Source organism: Hyalella azteca, unplaced genomic scaffold (genome assembly GCF_000764305.2).
Source record: "Hyalella azteca isolate HAZT.00-mixed unplaced genomic scaffold, Hazt_2.0.2 contig4022, whole genome shotgun sequence".
Lineage (NCBI taxonomy): Eukaryota > Metazoa > Arthropoda > Malacostraca > Amphipoda > Hyalellidae > Hyalella > Hyalella azteca.
The window spans coordinates 3,017-27,352 of NW_025934249.1; the positions used below are offsets into that span (position 1 = coordinate 3,017).

The 24,336-nt window shown below is 38.5% G+C and overlaps 2 protein-coding genes and 1 long non-coding RNA gene across 3 annotated transcripts; 1 reads left to right on the top strand and 2 right to left on the bottom strand.

The window, feature by feature from the left end:
* Positions 1-4,559: 4,559 nt before the first annotated feature.
* On the bottom strand, positions 4,560-7,672 carry LOC125177673. The gene is made up of 3 exons (XR_007156614.1): positions 7,643-7,672; positions 6,730-6,843; positions 4,560-4,891 (listed from the first exon to the last, which is right to left on the bottom strand). It is a non-coding gene; the product is annotated as an uncharacterized LOC125177673 (long non-coding RNA).
* A 5,210-nt stretch (positions 7,673-12,882) lies between these two features.
* Positions 12,883-17,050, top strand: LOC108673832 (transmembrane protein 70 homolog, mitochondrial). Its single transcript, XM_018161711.2, has 5 exons — positions 12,883-13,166; positions 13,728-13,834; positions 14,373-14,505; positions 14,971-15,150; positions 15,632-17,050. Exons 1-5 carry the CDS (start codon positions 13,014-13,016, stop codon positions 15,815-15,817), a joined length of 759 nt encoding a protein of 252 aa, XP_018017200.1. The 5' UTR covers positions 12,883-13,013; the 3' UTR covers positions 15,818-17,050.
* LOC108673831 (enoyl-CoA delta isomerase 2) lies at positions 15,438-21,336 on the bottom strand. Its single transcript, XM_018161710.2, has 7 exons — positions 21,018-21,336; positions 19,796-19,926; positions 19,481-19,573; positions 19,060-19,177; positions 18,578-18,697; positions 18,148-18,318; positions 15,438-17,612 (listed from the first exon to the last, which is right to left on the bottom strand). The coding sequence occupies exons 1-7, from the start codon at positions 21,102-21,104 to the stop codon at positions 17,514-17,516; spliced, it is 819 nt and encodes a 272-aa protein (XP_018017199.1). The 5' UTR covers positions 21,105-21,336; the 3' UTR covers positions 15,438-17,513.
* Between the last annotated feature and the right edge of the window lie 3,000 nt (positions 21,337-24,336).

Here is a 24,336-nt window from a genome sequence, read left to right on the forward strand (position 1 = left end):
TGCCACAATTTGCAACGGCATCATCCCCCTGGACAAAACCCCCAAAATCCTAGGCGTCACCTGGGATACGCACTTCACGTTCTCCCCTCATACAAGAACCATAGCCGCGAAAGCGACGGGTTCTCTTCGCATCTTAAAAGCCCTAGCTGGTACTAACTGGGGCTTCTCCAAGGAGGACATAATTGCCACCTACCGAACCATCACGCGTCCAATCATCAACAACGCGGCCCCCATCTGGTACCCTGTTGCCTCACGCACAGCAAATACCAGTCTGCAAACAATTTAAAACACTGCACTGAGACTAGCCACCGGCTGCCTCAAAATGGCCCCGATCTCCTATCTTCACCAGGAGACCGGCGTCCCCCCGTTGTCTGCGCACCTGGACCTGGCTTGTGCCCAGTTCCTCGCCAGCGCCATCCAGCCCTCCTAAACCTCATTCCGCATTGTTTCTGCTCCACTCGGGGACCGCCTCATTAAAGCCTCCATTTAGTCGAGGTTCGGCCACCTTGTCACACCACTCTTGGCAAATGGCATTTTGCCTGCCAGTGCCTACGGAGAAGCCAAACGGTCTCTCCGCAGGGAGATCGCCTCCTGCGTTGCGGCGACCGACGCCATAAACGCCGTCCTCGCTGCTCCACCGCCGCCGATTGCATCGGTGGAGGCCTCACTCCCTCGCCCCTACCGTTCGGCGCTTTCCCAGGTCCGATCGGGATAATGCAGCTCCCTGGCGTCCTACTCCGCTAGGATCGGACGCTCTTCTAGCTCCGCCTGCCCGGAATGCAGGGATCCCCTACAATCGGTCCAGCACCTCTTCGTCTGCCCCGCCTTCCTCACGTCCCTCAGCGTCTCCTCATTGTGAGACAGCCCCGTGGAGGCAGCGGCATTCTTGGTCACCCTCCCTGCCTTCGCCCTTCTCCCCCCTCTTCCGGTACCTGCCCCCCGTCCACCTCCTGAGCCTCTTATGACCTTATGATGAGTTTAGGACGTCGTAGTCCACGGTCACGCTGATGCGCCGCCTTCGTCGTCCTCCGTCTCCGAGTCGTCGTCGGATGTACCGTTGGACGTGTTCCGTCTATTTGCCCTCCTTTGGGCCACCTGATGCAAGATGCTGTTGCTTGTCACTTGCTGATGGTAGTTTCCCATTACTGGACAACCCGGGATCTTTCTCAACCACTTGTCCAGTCGTCTCTTGAATGTTGCAAGGGTGAACTCCCCTCCTCTCAGCGCTTTTGGCAAGACATTTAAGAGCCTCGGTCCTACCACGGACAGTGATCCCTCACGAAGAGTCTGTACTCTGGCCGCGGCTCGGTTATTAAATGGGGGAATCCTGCACAGTCTCCCCCTGCTTTCGTTGTAATATGTCATTATTTTGGAGGTCTCACTCTCAAAGTTGGGAGCCAGTCCGTTTATCATCTTCCAAGTGTACAGTATGATATACCTTTCCCTTCTTCTCTCTAGTGAGTACAGTTCCAGGTGTTTCAGCCTTCCCAGTAGTTCAGGTTCAGCTCCCTCATGCCGCTGATCCTGTACGTGAAGGTCCGCTGCACTGCCTCCAGTTTCCGCACCGCACCCGCCTTGAGTGGCGACCAAAGCTGGCAGCAATACTCAAGATTGGGGAGCACGAGGGCTCTGAAGAGAAAAAAATACTTGGGGTTCTCTTTGATGACCTCAACCACTCGCTCTTCCGCGGCTTGTTCTTCCATCCTGTGCGAGACCTGCAGCCTGAGTTCAATTTTCTTGTGCAAATTTTCAGCCTCTGTCTTCTCGTATCACCAGTGGATTCAGCTATTTGTTTATTTAATCGCTTGCGTTTTCTCATCAGGGTTCGTCGGTCTCTCGGAATGCTGCGGACTTTAGGCCCCATTTTTCTAGGTGAACGACGCACACATACCTGTGCTAGTTTCTCACACAGTTTTGTGTAGATTTCCTCAGCATTCATCTCGTAAAACTCCGCTCTCCAACCGATTTCGTCAATTTCATTCCAAATTGCCCCCAATCCGTTCTTCGATCATGAAAGTTAAGTCCTGCCAGTCCCTCTTGGGGTATAGACCTGGGCAGGGTTTCAATTCCAATTGTCGTTTCCACCATCACTAAGCGATGGTCAGACAGTGAGGTATCTTCAACCCGGACGTCAACTACCATTATTTCATTATTAGTAAAGAAGAGATCGAGAATATTGTGTTCTCTTGTCGGCGACCGTACCTGCTGACTGAGCAAGTGTTTCGCAGCAAACTTCACAAGTTGGGCTTCTTGACTTGTGTCGCGGTCATCGACCTCTAAGCCGCCAGGGCTTGTCCAACGGATTCGTAGGAGATTGAAGTCCCCACCAATTATCAGGCTGGGGGCTGGGTCACCCAGTTCAGCCACCCTGGTCTCTATTTCCTTAAGGGTTTTGTTGAAATTTTATGGCGCACAAACAGGCAGTCTATAGACTACGGCTACACACAGGTCATATTTTTTTATGTGAAGTAGGCACGTGTTCAACAAATCCGTCAGAGTTTCCCTGTTTTCGATCTCAATTCTACAGTGCTTCTTGCGAGGGAGTTCCTAAGGTAGACAATTACTCCACCCTTCTTTCTCTCTTCTTTCCGGTCCACGCGGTAGTGTTGAAATCCTTCCATTGTAATTTCTGCATCGAGGATATCTTTTCTTAGGTGCGACTCCGTTAGTGCAATCATAAAGATCCCACCCTCGTCAGCCATCTCACGTAGCACGCCAATCTTGTGACGCGCTCTCAGTGGGAAGAGCCCCTCGATGTTGACCAGCAGAATGCCAGACTCTTCCCTTATTGGTGCGCTTACCTGCGTCTCCACCACTCTGCCTGGCGCCCCTGGCCCAGCAGCTCCTGCATCTGGAGTTGAATCGTTTCCAGCTGATGCCTCATCATTAAAAAAGTGCCGTATGTAATCTCTGCCCTTCCGCGTGCGTCCCTGTCCCATACGCTTGGACCACTCCCTGGGGTAGCTAGGTCATCCCTCCTTCTCCAAGAACTACCCTCCGCACCGCTCCTTCTACCAGTGCTTCCCGCCACCCTATCACTGCCCTGTCTTCCCTGTGATGATGGGGCCTGTGAGGGTGAGGGAGTGGGCTGGCGTCCAACAGGAGCCCTTCTTTGTGGGGGTGGGGCCTTCTCCCCCGGCGAACGTGACGGACGCAATAAACAACAACAACAACACTGTTATCCCTAGGAGCATGACTGCCACACTCACAACCCTGACGCCTGCCGACCCCTTAAGAAGGCTTCAAAAAAATGGCTGATGATATTATAATAAAGTAGTATTTGAACCCCAACGAGCAAAAGGCACTTACTCTCCATCTCCATTTAGAGTTTGTTTCTTTTAAGCAAAACAAAATCTGAGCTCAAGCAACATTTTAAAACATATTGTTATGCACTGAGAAGTCTAAAACAACCATCTTATCTATTTAAACTCCTATTTCCATGAACATGACTTATCTTATTCAAATATGTTACAACTCCTATGACTAAGCACCTGCGGTCAGTGTCATCTTGGCTACGTCATTCTATTTCATAACTACTCTGCAAAAAGCGACTAACACCTTCAAGGGACATTGAACAGCTAAGCATTTCTTCCTTGTTGCCAGTGGGTGCCTTGGGTTAGGTACTCTACATAGCTTGGTCTTGTTGCCTCAAAAGATCAAATGTTCTGTAGTTGATTCCTGTGTCAAGCTTACAACATTCACATGCATCCTAACGCCTGGGTCACTGAAGCAGTTTATGATGGTCTCTGGAGAGCAGATGCTGTTCAAACATGCACTTTCGACAAACATATCATCACACTTAGAGCACAGATGGGTCTTTTTCTGTTGAATGCTTGTGTAGAAAATGTTTTTTCAAGTTTCCTTTTGAGGGGGAAGCATAATCACACTTGGAGCACTGAAAAGGTTTTTCTGTTGAATGTTTGTGAATAAAATGACTTTTCAAGTCCCCTTTTGTGATGCAAGAATAATCACACTCGGTGCACTGCACAAGTTTTTCTGTTGAATGCTTGCGAAGACAATGTCTTTTCAAATCCCATTTGTTGACGCAAGCATAATCACATTCGGTGCACAGAAAAGGTTTTTCTGTTGTATGCTTCTGAAGAGAATGCCTTTTCAAGCTTTCTTTTGTGGTGCAAGCATAATCACACTCTGTGCACTGAAAAGGTTTTTCTGTTAAATGTTCGACGAGGATATGCCTTTTCAAGGTCCTTTTTGTAGTGCAAGCATAATCACACTCGGAACACTGAATAGGTTTTTCAGTTAAATGTTTGTAAAGAAAATGTTCTTTCAAGTGCCCTTTTGTGGTGAAAGCATGATCACACTTGGAGCACTTAAAAGGTTTTTCTGTTGAATGTTTGAAAAGATGTCTTTTCATGTCCCAATTCGTGGTACAAGCATAATCACACTCAGAACACTGATAAGGTTTTACTGATGAATGCTTTGCAAGCAAATGTCTTTCCAAGTTCTTTTTCGTGGCGCAAGCATAATCACACTTGGAGCACTGGAAAGGTTTTTCTGCTGAATGTTTGTAAAGAAAATGATTTTTCAAGGCCCATTTTGTGGTACAAGCATGATCACACTCGGAGCACTTCAGTAGAGGTTTTTCAGTAGAATGCTTCCTAAGAAAATGTCTTTTCATGAGGAAATTTGTGGTACAAGCATAATCACACTCAGAGCACTGATAAGGTTTTACTTCTGAGTGCTTTGAGAGCAAATGAATTTTCAAGTTCCTTTTTGTGGTGCAAGCATCACACTTGGAGCACTGCAAAGATTTTTCTGCTGAATGTTTGAACGATTTTTCTATGTTTTGCTTGGAGTTGGACGCCCCAGAGATGCCAGCGTCGCCAGCAGCGTCTCCTGATGGGTTAGATGCTGACCCACCTTCGCCAAACTAATGAAAAAATTACAAAGTAAAACAGTTTCCNATTTTTTGTGGATAAGAGCTGAAGGCTGCATTCAAAGGTTGCTTGGCTTACAAATTGCCTTCTTGATTTTAAGCAAATGTTCTATAACAGATATGTCAATAAACCCTTCCTTATTTTCAAGCAACCCTCTCATGTTAAACTTGCCTTTGGTCACCTAAACTTGCAACATAATTTAATAAAATTTACCATGGAGCTTGAATCTAACAATAGTTTGTACTCTCTCAACTGTAATTTTATTAAATTTAGTGACTGTTTTCAGACTCAAGTTAACAAAAAACTGACTTTCCCGACCCTTAGCACCAGCTGTTTTCAGTTTTTTTCTTCTTGTGGCACAGGCGTCAAACACTATTACACTGGAGCTTTTGTATTTGTTATACTTTTCATGTCATGCACACTGAATTCGAATTTTTCTGCAATATCTTTTTGCTTAACGGATTTCCTTCTAGCTTGTTGTTTACCCAAATTAAAGAATTCATGTCCAAGCAATACAGTGAGGTTGTTCCAGAGTCAGATAATAGAAATGTTGATTATTGTTCTTTCCCACATTTTGGCCATGCATCTAAAGCTCTGTCACAAGAATTTAAAAGATTTTTTATGAAATACTTCCCAAACATTAATCTTCAAATTTTATTGAGGAACAAATTCAAAATAGTTTTTTTCAGTTTTTATAAACAATTATCCGTTTTTATAAGCAATTGTTGCAAGTTTATTAATCGGTATAGTATTGCAAATTGTACATTTGCAAAAGTTGGGATGACCTCAGGCAATCTTTATTCTAGAGTTGCTTAGCATAAAGGGAGGAGTTGCAGGACTGGGCAGTTACGTACTATTGCGCCCTCCAACCCCAAAAAGTGCAATGTTCCAGCCTCCAGAAGTACGTAACTTTGAGGTAGGGTTTTAGCTTCTAGTTATGGTACTTCTGATCTGCGTTTTTTTTAATATATAGGTATATTTTCACAGAGATATCTAGTTTAAATGCGCTCTTAAGATCTTATCCACTAGAAATTATGAATAAATCGGTTTTGCCTGTTTTTTTCTTCCAACTTTCTTGCTCTGTCTTATCTTTGAAAGTTTAGGGTTTAACTTCCCTGTTTATTATTAATTTCAACTGCATTAACTTCTGATTTTATCTGTGTTCTAGATTTTTTGAACTGATGATGAAGCTGGACTCTGAAATGTTTTCAATAGAGATATGGTGAATTTGTGTTTTTATTTGCTTTTAAATTTTTAGTAAATTTTCAATTTAAGCAATCTAGTGTTATTAATACGTGTGTACAAGCAAATGCTAACTTCCAGATAACACACCAACCTCCAACCTCCGGCCAGCAACAGCTTCCACACCAATGCAACCAGAGTGATTCATCAACTCATACCATGAACCCAAGCAATCCATTTTCTGTTCGTCCCATGCTGTGTGGTGTTAATTATTACCCATTCCATCCGTTCTTGGATGTGATCTCAGATACATGAGGAGTGCAAGGATGTTACATTTAATGTAACAGGTTCAAGTGCATTCCCTCATCTTTCTTCTGAACTAAATGTTTTGTTCCAGGTTAATCCTTGCTTAGGGGAAATGAATTGTCATATATTTTTGAAGACCAAAAATTGTTAGGTTTCACTAGCAGGAGCATTCAGAAAATGACATTTGTTCTAGTGTCACTACCAGCACCTATTAAGTCATCAATATATCATTAGTAAATACCATCAATAAATTGAAACAATTGCCATCTTAAGGAACTGGTAAATGTTTAAAAAATTTCAGTTATAGTGTGTAATTGTGAAAGCTAAAATTATGTATACATACCTGATTCAACAACAAAGCAGAAATGTTTTGTGAGGAGTTTGGATGAGCGTCATGAGTCTCAACTTTTGCTTCTGTCTTGCATGGTACACCAGGAAGATGTTGATTTGAAGAAGCCTGGGGAGAAGTGAAGTGGAGGAAAATATTAATTTGGCTGACAATGATATGTGCATTTTTAGATAGAATGTAATGTACAACTTTTCACAGAATTATCTGCAAGTTCCGAATTTCCTCAACAGCATATGGATGTCGTAGCATCAAAATTACTGGCTGTAAAACGTTTCTTCATCTTGATGCTTCATGATACAAAGATTTTGCTTGCCATATCTTCAAAATCTTGCCATACAAAGATTTTGCTTGTCATTTGCTTGCAAGTAAATATGAAATTGAGTGGCAATTTCAGAAGCAAATGCACTTTTAGTGCGATTTTGTTGAATCCAATTTGCATACATAAATGTTCTCAGCACCTCTTTCTTTGCATTGTATGTGGACAGTTTTTAATGGTTCCTGCCAATAGTGGCCACCACATTTCATTTTTATTTCCGGAAAATAAAAGCCATCACATATCATAGTTATTTGACTACAGACAACTAAATACAACAACTACAGACAACAGACAAAAATAATGGTTTGTTTTTAGAATATAAATCCTAAGGCGAGTAATAATAAATCAAATTTCCCACGACTTCTAACCAATTGGGACTGGAGGGATAATCAGGATGAGGGTAAAGGGTTCTTCATACCTGATTATTATTGCTCAATATTTCAGACTAAATACTTGGTTAAGATATGTCTCCTGATGCATAACTTAGAAATTTGATTGCAGAAATAGCATCCTGCTGTTTGTTTATTGAAAATTGATGTGGGAATTTCTAATACTTTGTCAAACATTTATTTGCACTTCAACTCAACATACTTTATTTCCATCTAAGAATGGTTCCTCTTTGATGTATACTTCTTCAGTTTCATTCTCAGGTTCCTCCTTGATGTAGATAGCAGGAACTTTGAGGGCTGGTGGAGGATCAACATTTTCCAAGGCTGGAAAATATATACATTAGTGTACTGGTACCACTGGGCTATGGAGCAAGATATCTCATAGTAAATATAATGCTCAATATATTAATGAGTCATGTGTGCTTTAGACAAAAGTTAATATCACTCTGATGAGTGAGACTCATGAGGTGGCATATTCCAACACATTGATATCAAATATTGTACTGAAACTCCTAAGAAATAATTACAGATGAGAAATAAATCTGACAAAATTACATGAATTCAGTTCCTCCTTTGCATAATAACAATTAATTTGTGAGGCACATGGAATCTGGCTTACCTTCAGACTTTACTTTGCTGCCACCAGGAGATGCTTGAGTGAGGCTCTGCTCAGGGCATCTGCCACTCCTGACTGCAGCATCGGAGAGTTGGTGCAGAGCAACACTGCTTTCTTTGGACGCCATCACCAAATGTGATGAGAATTATGAGTTAATTAGGTTGAATTTTTTTAGTGAATAATGTTAGCAGCAATGGAAATAACACTGGAGGGATACAGAAAATTTTACAGAGTGCACTTGAGGCTAAAAAGGAGTCCTTAATTTCAACATTTGCAACAAAATTCACTTGTCCTAAGTTACTTAAATACACAATTGTTTGCTTGATATATCAATAATTTTTGATGCACACAACTTGGCTACATTTTAATATTGTGTTACATGACACTAAGTCAAAAGCATTGCTGGCCAGGCAGTGTGCCTGACAGCATTTGTTGCAATAGGGTTCAGGAAAACAATGGTTCAACTTTCTTACTTAAGCTTTCTATTCAGTCTTTTACCATGTTTAATATAAATCATATAACAATAAATAATCATGAAGCAATCACAACAAGAAAGAACATAATAAAGAATTGATGTCCCTTGTTTGCTTAAATTGAAAATTAACTAAAAAATTTAAAAGCAATGAATAGTACACATAAATTCATATCATTATAGAAAACATTTTGGAGACCAGCTTCATCATCAGTTTGTAGAATCAGTAAAATGTGTTAAAGGTAACAGTGAAAATTTTCACTGTTCCCTTTACCACATTTTACCGATTCTGCGAACTCACAATGGAGCTGGTCTCTGAAATGTTTTCCACAAAGATATGAATTTTTGTGGAATATTCTTTGCTTTTAAATTATTAGTTAGGAAAGAACATAGTACCATATGTATTGGGAATGATATAAGAAAAAGAGACCTGTGCAAACCAAGGTATGGGGTTCCACTTAACCTTGAATGACTTGTATATCAGTTTGCTAGCTTTAACCTAGTCAGAAAGGCTGAAGATGATCAAACCTAATGAACTTAAGGAGTGCACTCCTGTAATGGTAATGAACTTAAGGAGTGCACTACCATTACAGAAATACATGATAAGGTCTATGAGTAATTTTTATGTAGTGAACTAACAATTACCACTCTGAATTATACCCCCACATTAACTAATGATAAGCATTTGCACCTCAGGAAAGGGGGTTTGCAAGGACCCCTAGTAAGTATGAACTACTTCCTTGAAGAGCAACTAAAAGAGAGCTTCAAACATCCAAGAAAACTCACCATCATAGCCTGGCATTGATGAGAATCCTCTACCAACAAGCCAGTAAGGCAGCGTAAATCAATCTAAATTATTTTGTTTGACCTATGGGTTTCCCTAAATTAACTAGTCACTATAATTGTTGCTATATATATTTATTATTTAAATTCAATGCCATTCTCAAGTGGAACTGTTGTAATTTTTCACCCATTCAGATCAAAAACATCCAATCACACAATAAAAACTTTTGTTTTAAATTTCTACAACTTCCTTATAGATAAGTTTTTCATCCTTTACATAGGGAAATGGAATCTCATTAGATCACCTATTTTGGGCTTTCCAACTTCTTGATGCAACATACGGAATAATTTCTTAGTTCAAAAGAAATGCAGTACCTGTCTCTTATACACATCTAGATGTGTATAAGAGACAGCAATAACAGTATATGGATCATAATGGATGGCTAAAAAGGGCACTTATTGCCTTCAATAATGGCCAACAGGCCAAGGTGGTGTTTACCACTTTGGGATTTTTGGGTAAACAATTATTGATAAGTCTATTCATTAGCTTTGTAAAGTTTGTATGGAGCAAGGTAGGTACCGAGCTAAATATTGACCATTTAACTGGCTTCAATATACAAAAACACTTCAGTAATGCGGATCTTCTAAACATTGAAGAGTCACATAACAGATACTGATAGGTAGCTGATAGCACAGCGCACAACAATATCAATAGATCTACTAGTTTTATGTCATATAAATGTACCAGACTCTACCCTCTATACACACTGACTAGTATAGTGACTGAGTGACTGACTGCACTGTTCCCATTTAATTCAGACCAATAAACCAATACTAAAACTAAACTGAACAATAACCAAACAAACCTCAAATGACTTGAAACAATACTTACGTATGTTATGAGAAAAGCTAACACTGTTTGAAATAAACATGTGCACAATTCAAACATTTCATTTCCATTCACTGCATTTAATTAATTTATATATAGTTTTATAATTGTAACTGTTTTGTTTCTAGTTTTAAATTCACATATTTAAGGATTGAAATTAAATATTTTATTTAGAACTACTAGTATTAGGGTGGAAAATCTTTCTAATTGCCTAAAAGTTCAATACAATCTCAACCAACCCTTCTTATATAAGCTAGCTAACACAGGTAAATTGTATAATGTGATTAATATACAATAGTCAAATAGTTAAAGACTACTTATAGCCTTATAAGAATTAGCTAAGCTGCTAGCTATGTAATATGTACAATGTATTGCAACACTTGATGCCTCTGTACCAAAATCATACAATTCATTGGAACATAATACACACTAAGACTAAAGGCAACTGGTTTATATTCCAATTTTTCATAGTACATTTATACTATACCATGAATAACAATACCTCAAAATAAATTGAAGACTGCCACAGAAAAAAAAATAGAAAAAAATAGAAAAAAATCATGATATTTTACAAAAAATCAAGTGATTTAATCACATGGTTTAATCAGTTTGATTTAATCATTGCCAACCCTGATAATAAGTGACTAGTAAGATTTAAATTCCTGGAAATGAAGAAAAATTAGCATTTCGCGTATACAAAAAATAACATATTTTAACCCAAGTAAATAAATACCTAATGATCGCGTTGCAAAAAAAGAATACATAGGTCTTGTAGAGCAAGATTTTCTCTTTTAGTTTGGTAAATTTGACCATTCACGCTGACCTTGACAAATTTGAAGAGATCCTGCAGGACAGCTATAGGGTCTGGGAAGCTGAAAATCTGGCTATATTATGTCCAGCACAAGTATAAAGCTTGTTCAAAAGTTCAAGTCCATATCTTGATCTGCATGGAAATTGTTGCAGTCTAAATATAAGTCAAAAATTTTTTGCATTGGGTCAAAACAAATTTTGAGGTACATTTTGAATCAATTAGTTTGGCTGAATTTTGCATCAGTAATGTTAGAAGTAATTTGATCAGAATCAGCACCGAAAACTGTACAGGATCTCATCATACTAGCCATTTTTATAAATTAGTTTCAATTTTATTGGACCCCAAAAATGGCATTTTGTCCAATGGTGCACGCACATGGACTGACTACCCTTCAGACAAGGGGCTCTAGATCAGCAACTATTGCAGCTAGAGGCCCAATATTTTGGAAAACTTAGTTTAGGACTTCACTAGTGCTACAGTTAAAATTTGAAGAAAATTGGTGACATGATGGCGGGAACTTTTTTCAATTTTAGACCACTTGGCGTGGAATGACCCTTGACCCAATTAAGATGGTGTGAAATTACAAACCATCCTGAAAGCTTACAGATACACAAGAAATGCTATATGGCTGCTCATATGAAGCCTGCAGTGGACAAGGTTGATGTAAATGCCCAATGGCATATTTATGGATAGGGTAATATTATACCAATGAAGGAAAAGCAAATAAAAATCACAGAAAATGTCATTTCTTCTACATCTACATCTACAAAGGAAGAGGAGGACTTCAGTTCACTGTTAGTAACGGCAACATTCCTTCGTTCAAAGTTTTTCGAAAAAGTGAGCTTCTTTCCAGTCAGCCGGCAACATTCCTTCGTTCAAAGTTTTTCGAAAAAGTGACGAACTATTGCAGCTAGAGGCCTAATATTTTGGAAAACTTAGTTTAGGACTTCACTAATGCTACAGTTAAAATTTGAAGAAAATTGGTTGGACCAGAATCACAGTCCCCTGTTCCTGGTTCCCCATTCCTTAGTCTTGTTCCCAATCCTACCACGCCCTCCCTCTTGGCATTGACTGTCCACATTCTCAAATTCAACCATGGCTGGCACACAGGCCACATCTCAAAGATGATTTAAGTAATGAATCTTAGCACAGTCTAGATTGAATTTTCCTACTTATGATTGAAATGTCATGGCTCCCAAGTCCCAAGTGATAAATTTTTATACTTATGGAATCTTGTGGGCAGGCTGGATGCTGGAATTCTAGAGTGCTATTAAATTATTCAGTACACATAGTATTAGTATATTCAACACAACCAATCACAGTCTGGACTGGAGAGAATGACATCACAACCCCAACAACATGTCACAGTCAGGTGTGGATGACATTGCAACCTATCACAGTCTGGAAAGGACATGCAGCCCAAAAAATGACAGAAGTATTATGCATTTTATATCTTGATGTTCCAGCCTGCTTGCAGTTCAGTTGTACAGCTTTATTAAAAATTTAATAAAGATTAATTAGATAATTCATCTATCAGGAATCTTGTGGCTCCAAAAATAGCAGGAAAGCTCTAGTTGCAGATCAAAATGTGATATATTTCACCCTGCTTTTTAAATTTGATTTATGCTGGAACATGGCTAGCAAAGTAGTTTAATTTACATTTTTATGCATAGGTAGATTGTATTTTCAATTGGGTAAAGAATAAATATTATTATTTTAAAGTGCCTACTAAAGAATATTTGGAAAATATTGATACTTGTATTTTAGCTGTAGGTACTTTATCTGTACTCAACAACCTGCATGCAGGTGTAATTTATCATCAACAGATATCATCCCTTTCATGACTATCCAGGGTTTTTTTTTTTTTTTTTGAGCACATTTCTTTTCATTTTGATGTTTCATAGGGTAATTTGTTTGTAAGACAAGAGTAGGATGTTTTTAAGGTGGCATTCCACTGAAGCTGAGGTATTTATTATTTCCTCAATCTATTTTCAGATTCATCATGGTTCATTCTTCTCTCATTTCATTTGTAAGATTATCCTGTAGATCAGGAAAATTGACATTTCAAGTGCGTTACCTGAATGCCCTACCAAGACCTGGACACACATGCTCGTCAACTCAGTTCCAGTGTATAAAACCATGGCTGCATTTGCGGGTGAGAATCAATGGAAAATCTTTTATTATATTGAAGTGTGCTTCTGGAGTAAAACAATGTAATTCTAATTACATTGTTTTATGTAAGTATATTCTTTTCTAAGTTCCTTGTTTTCTGAATTGTGTGTGTACAGAAATTTGCTCTCAGTTTGAATGAAGATATGCCTCATGGGCTTTGAAAATAAGGGATCTGCAGATTTTGAAAATTCAATTCAAGTATCTTTTAGGCAGAGATAGCCTGATCAGCTGAAACTATGACCAGGTATTCAGAGGTGTGAACTGTGTTGAGTTTGGATGAGATGCAGAAATTGGTGTCTTCTCTAACAAAACTGTAACACCAAGTAGATTTTTGTATTGTTTGTATTGCATTTTTGCCCACGTTTGCCTTCTCTAGTATATACATAGTTTCCTTTCAAATCCTTCTTGTTACATCTTTTGCTTTTTTACCTGAATTACATTCAGGTACATTTTAATTTTTTCCTGCAGATTTGATAAAAAATGAAAACCGACACACTGGTTAGAGAAGGTGGCCATTTCATCCAATAAAAATATTACATTTCAGGGACAGCTGATGCAGCCATGTTTGCATCACAGGACTTGCCCATCCAGACATTTGTCTTCCAATCCAACTTCAGAGAGTACATCTCCTCAAAATGAACTCAATGAGAAGTAAGGCTAATTTTGAGTCCATGAATGCTAACTAAATCCTGTAAGTTTATTATGTGTGTAATACGTAAGTATATACATATAAAATGAAGTCTTGTCTCTCTAAAATCTCTTGTTAGAATAGCTCATAAATCCAGTATTTAATCTTTTGATTACTATCATTTAAACATGAGAGTTAAGTCATACAAAAATGATGAAAATGACAGCTGACTTCTCAATTAAACTGTTTTATTCAATTGATATCATTATTCAGAATAAGGCATTAATTATCCTAATTTACAAATGCACTAATCATTAAGGACTCACTGATGGTGTTTCTCAATGTGAAAGTGTATAACACACATGCTATAAGAATTCATTCATGGGCAAGTTCACAAATGTTGACTAGTAGATCAATATAAATTTCATCTGAGATAATGGTTCAAAAAATTATTCTTTTCTTTTTTTTTGCAATGCAAAAGACATCTGTTAAGGATCATAAAGGAAGAATTGTATTTTTTCATCAATACTAGAATTGTACTATTTAAATTATTATTTCTAGGCAGCAGGACATTGGTGGTGGCTCATGGCAAGAAATATATGAGGGACTGCTAAGCACTCAAGTCAAGCTTATCAAAGGCTTCTCTCTGGGCACCTCAGTCATTGGGCTTTCTATACAGCCTTTTGTTATCACAGTAAGTTTGCCTCTTGCATGAAATATTTAAACAAGTACGAGCTCTAAATCCAAGAAAGAATATAAATCAAGCTACAATGTTGCACCCCATTTATTTGCATCAGAAGTTTAAATTTATAACGTGTTGAAAATACAGAGTCAAGAACTCATTGTGCCCAATGGCTCAAGGTTTAGGATGGTAATCATTCCAATAGAAGCTTGTATTGCGTTGTTAAGGCTTAACCTAACAACCATAATATTTCATTCTTCATTCAATCATAACAATAATACATTATTATCTTCATATAGTTACGAGTCTGACGATTTTCTTCATAGAATTAGATAATCAGCAAATGAAAGCTAAATTTCTTTCTTTTTTTGCACCTAAAAGCTGATTCCAGAATTGTTCACTTGAATAGTTTCCTCAAGAATTGTGCTTAGATTTATAATTCATGATTAACTGATACGCCTTCATTGTGATTTCCAGCACCTCGGATCAAGCTTGAGCTTGGTTATGTCATTCAGTGCCCTCATTGGCATGTTTACTTTCATCACTCCCGCCCTCATACACTGGTTCACCAGGAAGTACGTCTTCAGATTACACTACTACCCCGAGAAAGACATCTACGCTGCTACCACGCTCTCGTTCTTCTTAAGAGAAAAGACTGTAAGTAACCTCCTTTCTCTAAAGTAGGTAGGTTTAAAGGAGTTGAAGCTTTTCATCAAGTTAGTGCTGTAATCATGATTATCTAAAACTTGATCAGATAATGACTATCAGAAACTTGCAACATTGGTGTTACACACAAACTTGTTGCACAACATTAATGTTGTGCACTGTTAAGTTTCGAATACAATATTGTTATGTCTAAGTTGGGTGACCTGCTGTTGGTGTATTTTACTTGAATAATTGTAGATAAAATAATGAAAAGTTTGTTCTGAATGGAAGTTTTTAAAATTGCATATATTTATGACTAGCTCAAAAAATATACAATTTGAAAGGCACACTGTTTATTGACTCGAGGCCTATATATTTACATACGCTTGTTACGTCTTGGAAGCAGGTTTCTAAGAGCGTTGCACATGATTTCAAATGCTCCCATATGGATGATTAATTCTAACAATAAATTATATTTTTCAATGATGAACAGATCGAATTCAAACCCAGTGACGTGACCATCCCGGAAATCCCGAGCATGTTTACTACTTTTCTGGTGAAGAACAAACCATTGTTTGTGGATGTGGACACCTTCAAGGACATAGAACATTATGGGCGCATCATGGGCTACGATAAACCTCTTAATTTGAGAGTCGACCCTGACCACAAAAAGTTATAAAATTGGCGCTGCAATTCTATTCATTATGGTGCTCATGCCATCGTGGTCATTGAGTTTGACTGCGTGTTGTTTGTTGGCCACTGTACCTTCTTGTAAATATACATCTCTCATCCATATTAATCGGAAGTCTAACGTTATTCATCTTTCCACATCACTGTTCGCTGATCCATATATGCAGTGCTAACGATTTAAATGAAATCGTTTTAATAACGTTGAACAAATTGTTTCCGATTTGTTGTGAGGATTGAGTGACGTCCACAGACGATGTCGCGCGATGGCGTTGGTTCAGTAAGTGTTCCAATAAAACTACCATTCAACAATAAAAAAATATACTATATGAAAATTTAAATTTATAGACGAATTGCTTAAAACAATTTCAATGATCAAACAACCCATTTTAGTTACGATGTATGAAAGCACAGTTAAATAATAACGAGTAAACGCCGACATCAAGTACAATTTTTAAAATCGATCGTTTAGGCTAATAAACTGATAACCATAAAATCCACATTATTAGCTATTTCAACACGATATATGGCACATGGACATTTTTATCCTGCAGCTGACGCATTAGTATGTAGAAACGGAGTCTTAATGATACGGCAGCATCCTCCATTTGTTGCTATTTACTTATTGACGCGCCGATATGTTAATGACAGATGCAGGGGTTGGACAAGTAAGAGAAAGACCTGACATTTAGATATCGTAATTTTTAAACACGTTTTAAACTATGAAAACGTGACGTGATGATCTGGTGCTATTGCTTGAAAATACGGCGGTCCAATGATTTCTCTTCATGGAATAATCAACGGCCGTGACTATCTACGAATTCTGGAGTTCTAAGTTCATCCAATGGTTCGATTTCAAGCACTGTTTCCGAAGGGCAACGCCATCTTTTTTCAAGATAGTAATCCACACAGCTGGAATTGTTAAAAAAAACTGACACTAGAAACATTCTAATGAAGTTGAGCATCTCGTTTGGCCACCACAATCACCAGACCTGATTATTATCTGGCATTTATGGTTGATTTTAGAGATGAAAGTCAGAAATCGAGTCCCTCCGCAATCGTCTTTAAAGGAGTTGGAGGGAGTTTTAACCGAAGAATGGGTTGGAATTCCTTTGGAAACAATTCAAAATTTGTATGAATAAATACCTCGGGGCACTGAGGCTGTAATAGCCGCAAAAGGTGGATCCACACCATACTGAAATATATTTTGTGGATTTTTCAGGTTTTCCCTTATTTCGTCTAACCCTGTATAAAAAGATTGTAATTACAGTAGACGCGATGAGGTTTGAAGTTACTTCTGCCTAAAAACAATACTGAAAACACAAAATCACCGAAACATTCTGTAACATAAAGTCAGAGTGATGATTTAAACCTATGACATTACTTAATTTCAACAACGTTTGAGGTTGTGTTTGCTTTTAAACGAGAAAAGTTCAGCCGTTGTCGAAGCTTGAAAGTTGATATCAATTAATGAATATGCTCATGAAAGTGAAGTCAGTATTGTTATTGAAGAGCAATTATACCTACTCCAATTGTGAGTGGAATCGGCGCTAAGGTATGACCTGAAACAAGTTCTTCAATACAGAATGTTCTTATATTGAACCACTTTTTTCGAACGAATTCTAACCTTAAAAGGAAAGAAGGCAGCAGTAGATAAGCAAACACTAGATTTGCCTGCTGAAAAGCAGTCAAAGCTTTGATTTTTTAGCCATGCTGGCAGCGACGCACTCGAAGAATTCTTCAGACTGCCAGCGCTTCAGAAGTTCGTTGCATTCCTTCACATTTACCTGCATGGGAAATTTGGTCTAGATTTATTTTGTATTATTCTAATGTTAATATGAAAGTGATCACCAGGAAGGCTCGCATGAGCTACAAGCCCTGCATCATTGCTCAGGTTGCTGAGTTAACATGACTGGCAAGGTGATTTAAAATGAAACTTTAATGGTAGTTACTGTTTGACAGAGATAATAATCGTCAAGCTAGTTCTATATAACATAAAACAATGCTGGTCTAGGAGATGGCACGGAAAGAAAAAAAGGAAATTTACACCGGAAAGTTGCAAAATTATACATTCATATTCAACAATATACATTCATATTTTCAAGCTGAAACTGGGCTAAAAGTTTTTTCAAAATACAGACAAGACGTCAGTGAACACACATAGGTACGATGATGTAAACTATGAACCAAAGTTCTAAAAGTTTCAAGTAAATAAAAATTGTCAACCAAGAGAGTGTTGCTGAACAGTAAAAATTAGGAATAAATAATTTTGTTCGTAAAATACCAGTAATAATGAATTCATTCCAATAGTCAAAATGTCACCTGGTGAAGCTGGTCCCTCAAATGATCTTTTACGAGGTTTTTAGCTGCAGTCAGCGTCTCTACAGGGCTATTGTTGGCAATGTTCCTTATAAACTCCCACTCGGCCTCCAGCTCTGACCGCGTCACCACTTTAGCGACTAGCCCACAGTTCAAGGCTTCAGCTGCACTCATCTACAAATAAAGAATATAATACTTTCTAGTTAACTACTCGAACAAAAGGATATTTGGCTATGTAAACACCATACGATACCCGGCGTTGATGCTCTTTTGATGTGTGTACCAGGTCAACTTGTAGCAGCCAATACAAACGAAGGCGACTGGCCGACTCTATCTTAACCGGCAACTCAGCTCATACTCCTCAAGCCCTATTTAAATACAGAACCAAAAATATTTCATGAAATAAGAAGCATTGTTCTATATCTGATATTACCTTATACCCCAATAAAAGCATCTGTGCTGCTGTGGAAGGGCCCATGATGCGAGGAAATGTGTAGGAGGAACAGCCTTCTGGCACCAGCCCCAGCGACACAAACGGCGTCCACAGCGTAACCTGCGCAACACAAGCTTCACGTCAGCACGCGTATATTTTTACCAAAATGCACTCAATAGCTTTGGGCAATTACTACCTTTCATAGCAGATTTATATATATATATATATATATAGTCACAAAATATCACTTTAGGTCTATTGATAACATATAACATCACTAGTTACATCAAGATACTCCTGCCAAAATTATTCAAAAATCAAAATAATCTAAAGAGAAAAAAAATAATCCTTCACCGAACACAGTTGAAGTTATGCTACCAAATTGAATTGATATTGATCTGAAATAAATTGGTTATCACTGGAACATTGCGCAAGTATACTGCTAGTAAATGTTAATGAAAGCTCTTTGAAAATTGTGCAACCGTGTCAAGACAGATGACAAGATCCAGCAGAGGTAGGATGGTGACACCAAAGCCAACTGCTGGGCCATTCACGACGCCTATGAGCAACTTAGGGAAGTCGATGATGCACTCAACTAACCTGGCAAATATATAACAAAATCTATGAGCCATGAGGCAGGTAACACGAACATACGTACATAAAAACAATCTGGCTTAGATAAAGAGAATGTATCATTATGCGCGATAGTACCGTTATTGTGATTGGAAAATAAAGAGGAGGCAGGCAATTCAAGAGTCTTCCATAAGTAATATTTTCATAAGATTAATTACACAAAATTGGCTTGTAGATTTTTGGTGAGAGGTGAGACTCAGTAACTCAATAATCTTGAAATGCTCCATGAAAACCTACTCAGTGAGATGCCACTGAGGTCAGGCATCTCACTTGCAGAAGAAGTCTCTGCCACCTCTTGCTAGGTCTTCCACACTCAGAGGAGGTCCAGCCTCAGGAAAACCCAACAGCTTTCTTTGAGCGGGTCTGAAAAAAATTACATTAACTTGTACATTATTTTAGCTTTCATAACATCCAAGTTTCTCGAAAAATTGTGGTTAGCTTCACAAATTTTATTCCAAGTCAATGGTTATTTTTTACACAGAATCTAAGAGTAGACAATTCATGAAGTGAAAATTGCTGTACACAGGTAATTAGATGGCTTTAATTCCTTAAGGCATTTATAAAGTAAATATAGGTAACACTCACTGATCAGATGTAAGGAAATTTGAGACATCATTTCCTGAAGTGAAATACTCCCCTTTGCCTGTGATGACCACCACAGAACAGTCTGGATCATTTGCCGCATTATTGAGGGCCGTTTGCAGCTGGGAAAGCATCTGAAAACAAAAGCATTATTTTAATTCACATTGATTTGATATAAGCTTTCTTTAATAAATAATGTCATACTGATTTAATTCATTAAAAATCTCTTGTCAGGCAAATAATGTCATACTGACTTAATATGTTAAAAATCTCTTGTCTGGCAAATTAGAATATGCATAATAATATATTTCTAATGCATTTAACCATTTTTTGGCAACAGAAGAGATAAAATTAAAAAACTTGCGGTGGTCCCTAAAAAATTTTGATGCATCTTACAGGAATCTAAGATGAGAAGCGTTGAGTAAATCTAGAAGCGTTGAGTAAATTTTAGTAGGTAGGTATTAGGTAACAACCATGGCTCACATAATATCTAATCTAGACGTACAAATCTCAAGTGAACAATGTGTAGATTTACATTTTTGACATTAGTTGTCCACTCTAAGTAAACTAAAAGTTGTGCATTACTTAAACAATACTGTCAACAAATCAACTTGTCAGCATTTAATGATTTATCAGTAGTAACAGTAAGTTCTATTCTCATTATAAATATTTGTTTCATTTATAAGTCATGTATCTTTTGAAATGATTTGAACTATTTTTTAATGTTATTTTGATGTAGAATGGAATGGTGAAAGCCTTATATTACTATTATGATCTTCTGTGCTGTGGTTTATTCTGAAATCTGAGTACCTAAAAAATTTTAAAAAATCAATAACAATTAAATAGGAGATATTTGCCTTCTGCTCTGTTTTCCAATCAAGCATTTTGTAGCAAGAATATTATACAGAGATATTTCAGACATATATGAACTTAGGTGCTGTGCTGCAGAACTGGTGATTGATGGCTGTTGGCAACTTGGCTGTGGTGCCTCTTTAAAGATCTTGGGTTATTTGTTCACTCTATAGTCTATGGATGATGTTGGATTGGATTTGGTAGAAACTCACTGGCTAGACGAGACCTAGATAGGTAGCTAATAAGCTATATCAGTCCAATGAGTCCATCGTAAATGGCCAGTGGTCGAAGAATTGCTAGGCCTTAAGTTAAAAGTAGTACTTCCTAGTTAGTAGTTAGTGAGTTACTTAGTAGGCAGCAAAATTTTACTTACTTCTAAGCTTAATGCGTTTCTTTTCTCAGGTCTGGCCAGTGTTAGGACCAAAAGAGAATTTTGTTTCGCGATTTCAATAAGTCCCATGTTTCAATAATTGATTACTGATAAGTAAAGAAAAAAAGAGCTAAGGCCGACCGCCCGGCGCCCTTCTGACCTGATTTTTTTCGAATGCGATATGATTAATAATCCGCGCATTCTGAAAGAGCAGAAATTTGTTTGTACAATGTACACTGTACAGAATCAATATCAATATGAAATAGCAGAATTTCCTCTTTTATTCATGACCAATCGAAGATCAGGACAGGGGAATGCATTTTGTAATCAAATAATTGTGAGTTCTTTCAAGAGGAGAACGATATTTTGTGCTAGCGTTGGTAGATCGAACAGCAGATTTCCACATTTTGATTGCATAATCCCCGACTCACGACTAGGCTACGGCATTAATTAAGCCCCCTTCTAACTCGCTACTTTCAGTCTTAACTCTTGAGGTCTAGGTAGCTCTAGGAACCAACTGAGACGGCAGTCTTTTTTCTTTTCTTTAATTGGAATTTATGGGAGCCTCTGAAGACTGGTTCAATGCGGCCCCATGTCAGGACAGTTCAAGTAATTTGACTGAATTTTGTTTTCAGGTACAAAATTAGGTGTCTTGAAAAAAAGCTGAAGATTTCTCAATGGATGAAGAGCTGCAGAACGGGGCCACCAAAGTGGAGACCACACCGGGGCAGAGAGCACCACTCCAGGGCAGAAAGCCCCACTCCAGGGCAGAAAGCCCCACTCCAGGGCAGAAAGCCCCACTCCAGGGCAGATAGCCCCACTCCAGGGCAGATAGCCCCACTCCAGGGCAGATAGCCCCACTCCAGGGCAGATAGCCCCACTCCAGGGCAGACAGTCCCACTCCAGGGCAGAAAGCCCCACTCCAGGGCAGATAGCCCCACTCCAGGGCAGAAAGCCCCACTCCAGGGCAGAAAGCCCCACTCCAGGCCCTGGAACCTGGGGACACTAACCACTCACCTGGGGACACTAACCACTACTACCTGGGGACACCAACCACTCACCTGGGGACACTAACCACTCACCCGGGGGCACTAACCACACATGGAGGCAACTTAAAATCTTTGTAACGAATTTTGCAGTTTGATGCTGGGAGCATTTATAGGTGCTCAGGAGTTAAACTTCACTTTAGCTGGTCGTACCATTCACCGGCTCAACGCCTCGGAGCGGGACAGCAGAGCATTTTCAAAGTTCGAGAACGATAGTTCCAGAACAATGACGTAGCAGCCGGCCGAAGCCGGCTACTGTCACGGGAGCTCAGCACAAAGAACCTCTTGCCTCAACGGTTAGAACAGAACCCATTCATTCCTTAGTTTAGGATTTTTATTCTTTCCTGTTTTCCTGTAGATGAGTGTAGAATTATGGATACAAGAGTGCAGAAAAAAAACAAGTCGTCGTTTATTATAAGCCTTTTGTTAGTTATAGTCCCTGAAAAATTTCTACAATTAAGTTCGGCTTGCGACCCTGAGTGACCCCAGCACCTTCAGCATTCGCATATTTTAAAATATTTGAAATTGTCACGTTCCATAGAATATTGAAATAACTCCATTGTTGATTTAAGCTCATAATTCGAACCTGAATGGTCAATAGATTTTTGCCTTCAAGACTTAGTGTAATTTTCTGAATTTTAAACCAAGATCTACAAGATGAAACAAATGACCCTTTCAGCGTTTCTATTCGCAGCATCATAATGGATCTATATATTTATATATATATATATTTGATGAATTCAACAAGCCTTTATATAAGCCATTGCCTCTTAATAACTATTTCTCTTCATACAGCTGAAGCAATATTTTTTTTTATATCAGGCAGCTGAAGCAATTATCCTTTTATTCATATATTGCAAATAGTCGGCAATTTAGAGGATCAACTTCAATTTTATCGGCGTATCTGATGCACACTATAAAGCTTCACGTATTATACCATTTTCTTTTATTGACAAAAAATGCTGCTATATAAGCAAAATGAACATTTACGGAAGGAACCTTTCCCTTAGGAAAGGGACATTTACATATATGGAGAGAGAGCAGGGAAGGGAACCTAAGGGAAGGAACCATTTTCCTTATAGGAACTTTTTGACGACCTACCATAAAGCTGTCGCCACGTCCGTTTCAACTGCACGAATTTTAAAGAACGGATTTTTTTGTGGGTTCAAATATCATTACAAGTATAAAAATTGTATTTCTCTGGAAATTTTATTTCATTTCTGTTTCGTAGATTGATGTTCGAAACAATCCTATTGATGTTCGAACAATCCTAGTCCTCATATTTTTGAAATTTTCTAATGACCCTTGAATAATGAAGGTGATGTATTAGAGCTTCGATATCAGAAACAAATACATATTCTAAAGGAGTTTTCTTATAATAATTTCTGCCAATTGCGACATTTGAAAATGTTATTAGGTTTTTAGGATAAATTTTCATACATTTGTTTTTTTCACATTCTGATATTTAAGCGATCCTCGAATCATGAAGAAATCAGCCAAGGGTCTAAAATTTGGGCCACGTCGTTTTTGTACCAAACTATACTTTAACTCCAAAAAGTTCATAAAATGCTACAGGACATATTTGGCCTGGTGAACGCTGACACTGCCCCATGCAATTACTAAAATTTTCCGGTCTCCAGTGCATGCAGAGCAGACGAGAATAAAACGACGTTCAGAAATTGGCTGTATGGCAGTGACCAGTTTTCCCAACTTCACACTTCACTTAATATTTATTTACGTATATAGGTAAGCACGCCAGATGGAAAAATAGCCTAAGAAGTTATGCTTAAAGCCATAGTGCCTTAAGTCCATATAACCATTGCACAAGCATGTTCAACGTCTCCTAATATAAAGCCTTTAGTTAAACGTCCTCGAATATAACATTGCGAGGCACAGCCTCTACATTTACCCTTACTCCTTACCCCAATCCAACTTAGCCGGACCTAATTAGCCTTCCTCATTGGCTGCGGGAATGTAGAAAGGCGGAGCAAGTGATGTAGTCAGTCATTATATGTACAAGAATATTTCATGACTGGAGCTGAGCACGCTAGAGGTCACAACGCCATGCAGGAGGCTATCAAAGGTGTTGCGCTCACTTATTTCTGATGAAGTTTTGAGCCAACGACTCGGTTCGTGAATTTTTGAACCACGAAACTAAACATTGCAAGAGGCCATTACAAGAGGCCACTGTAAGAGGTCATTGCAGGTGGCGTGCAGAGCTCTGATAACAATGTACGGTCGATAGTCCGTTTCTGCTGCCGATTAAATATTTAAGA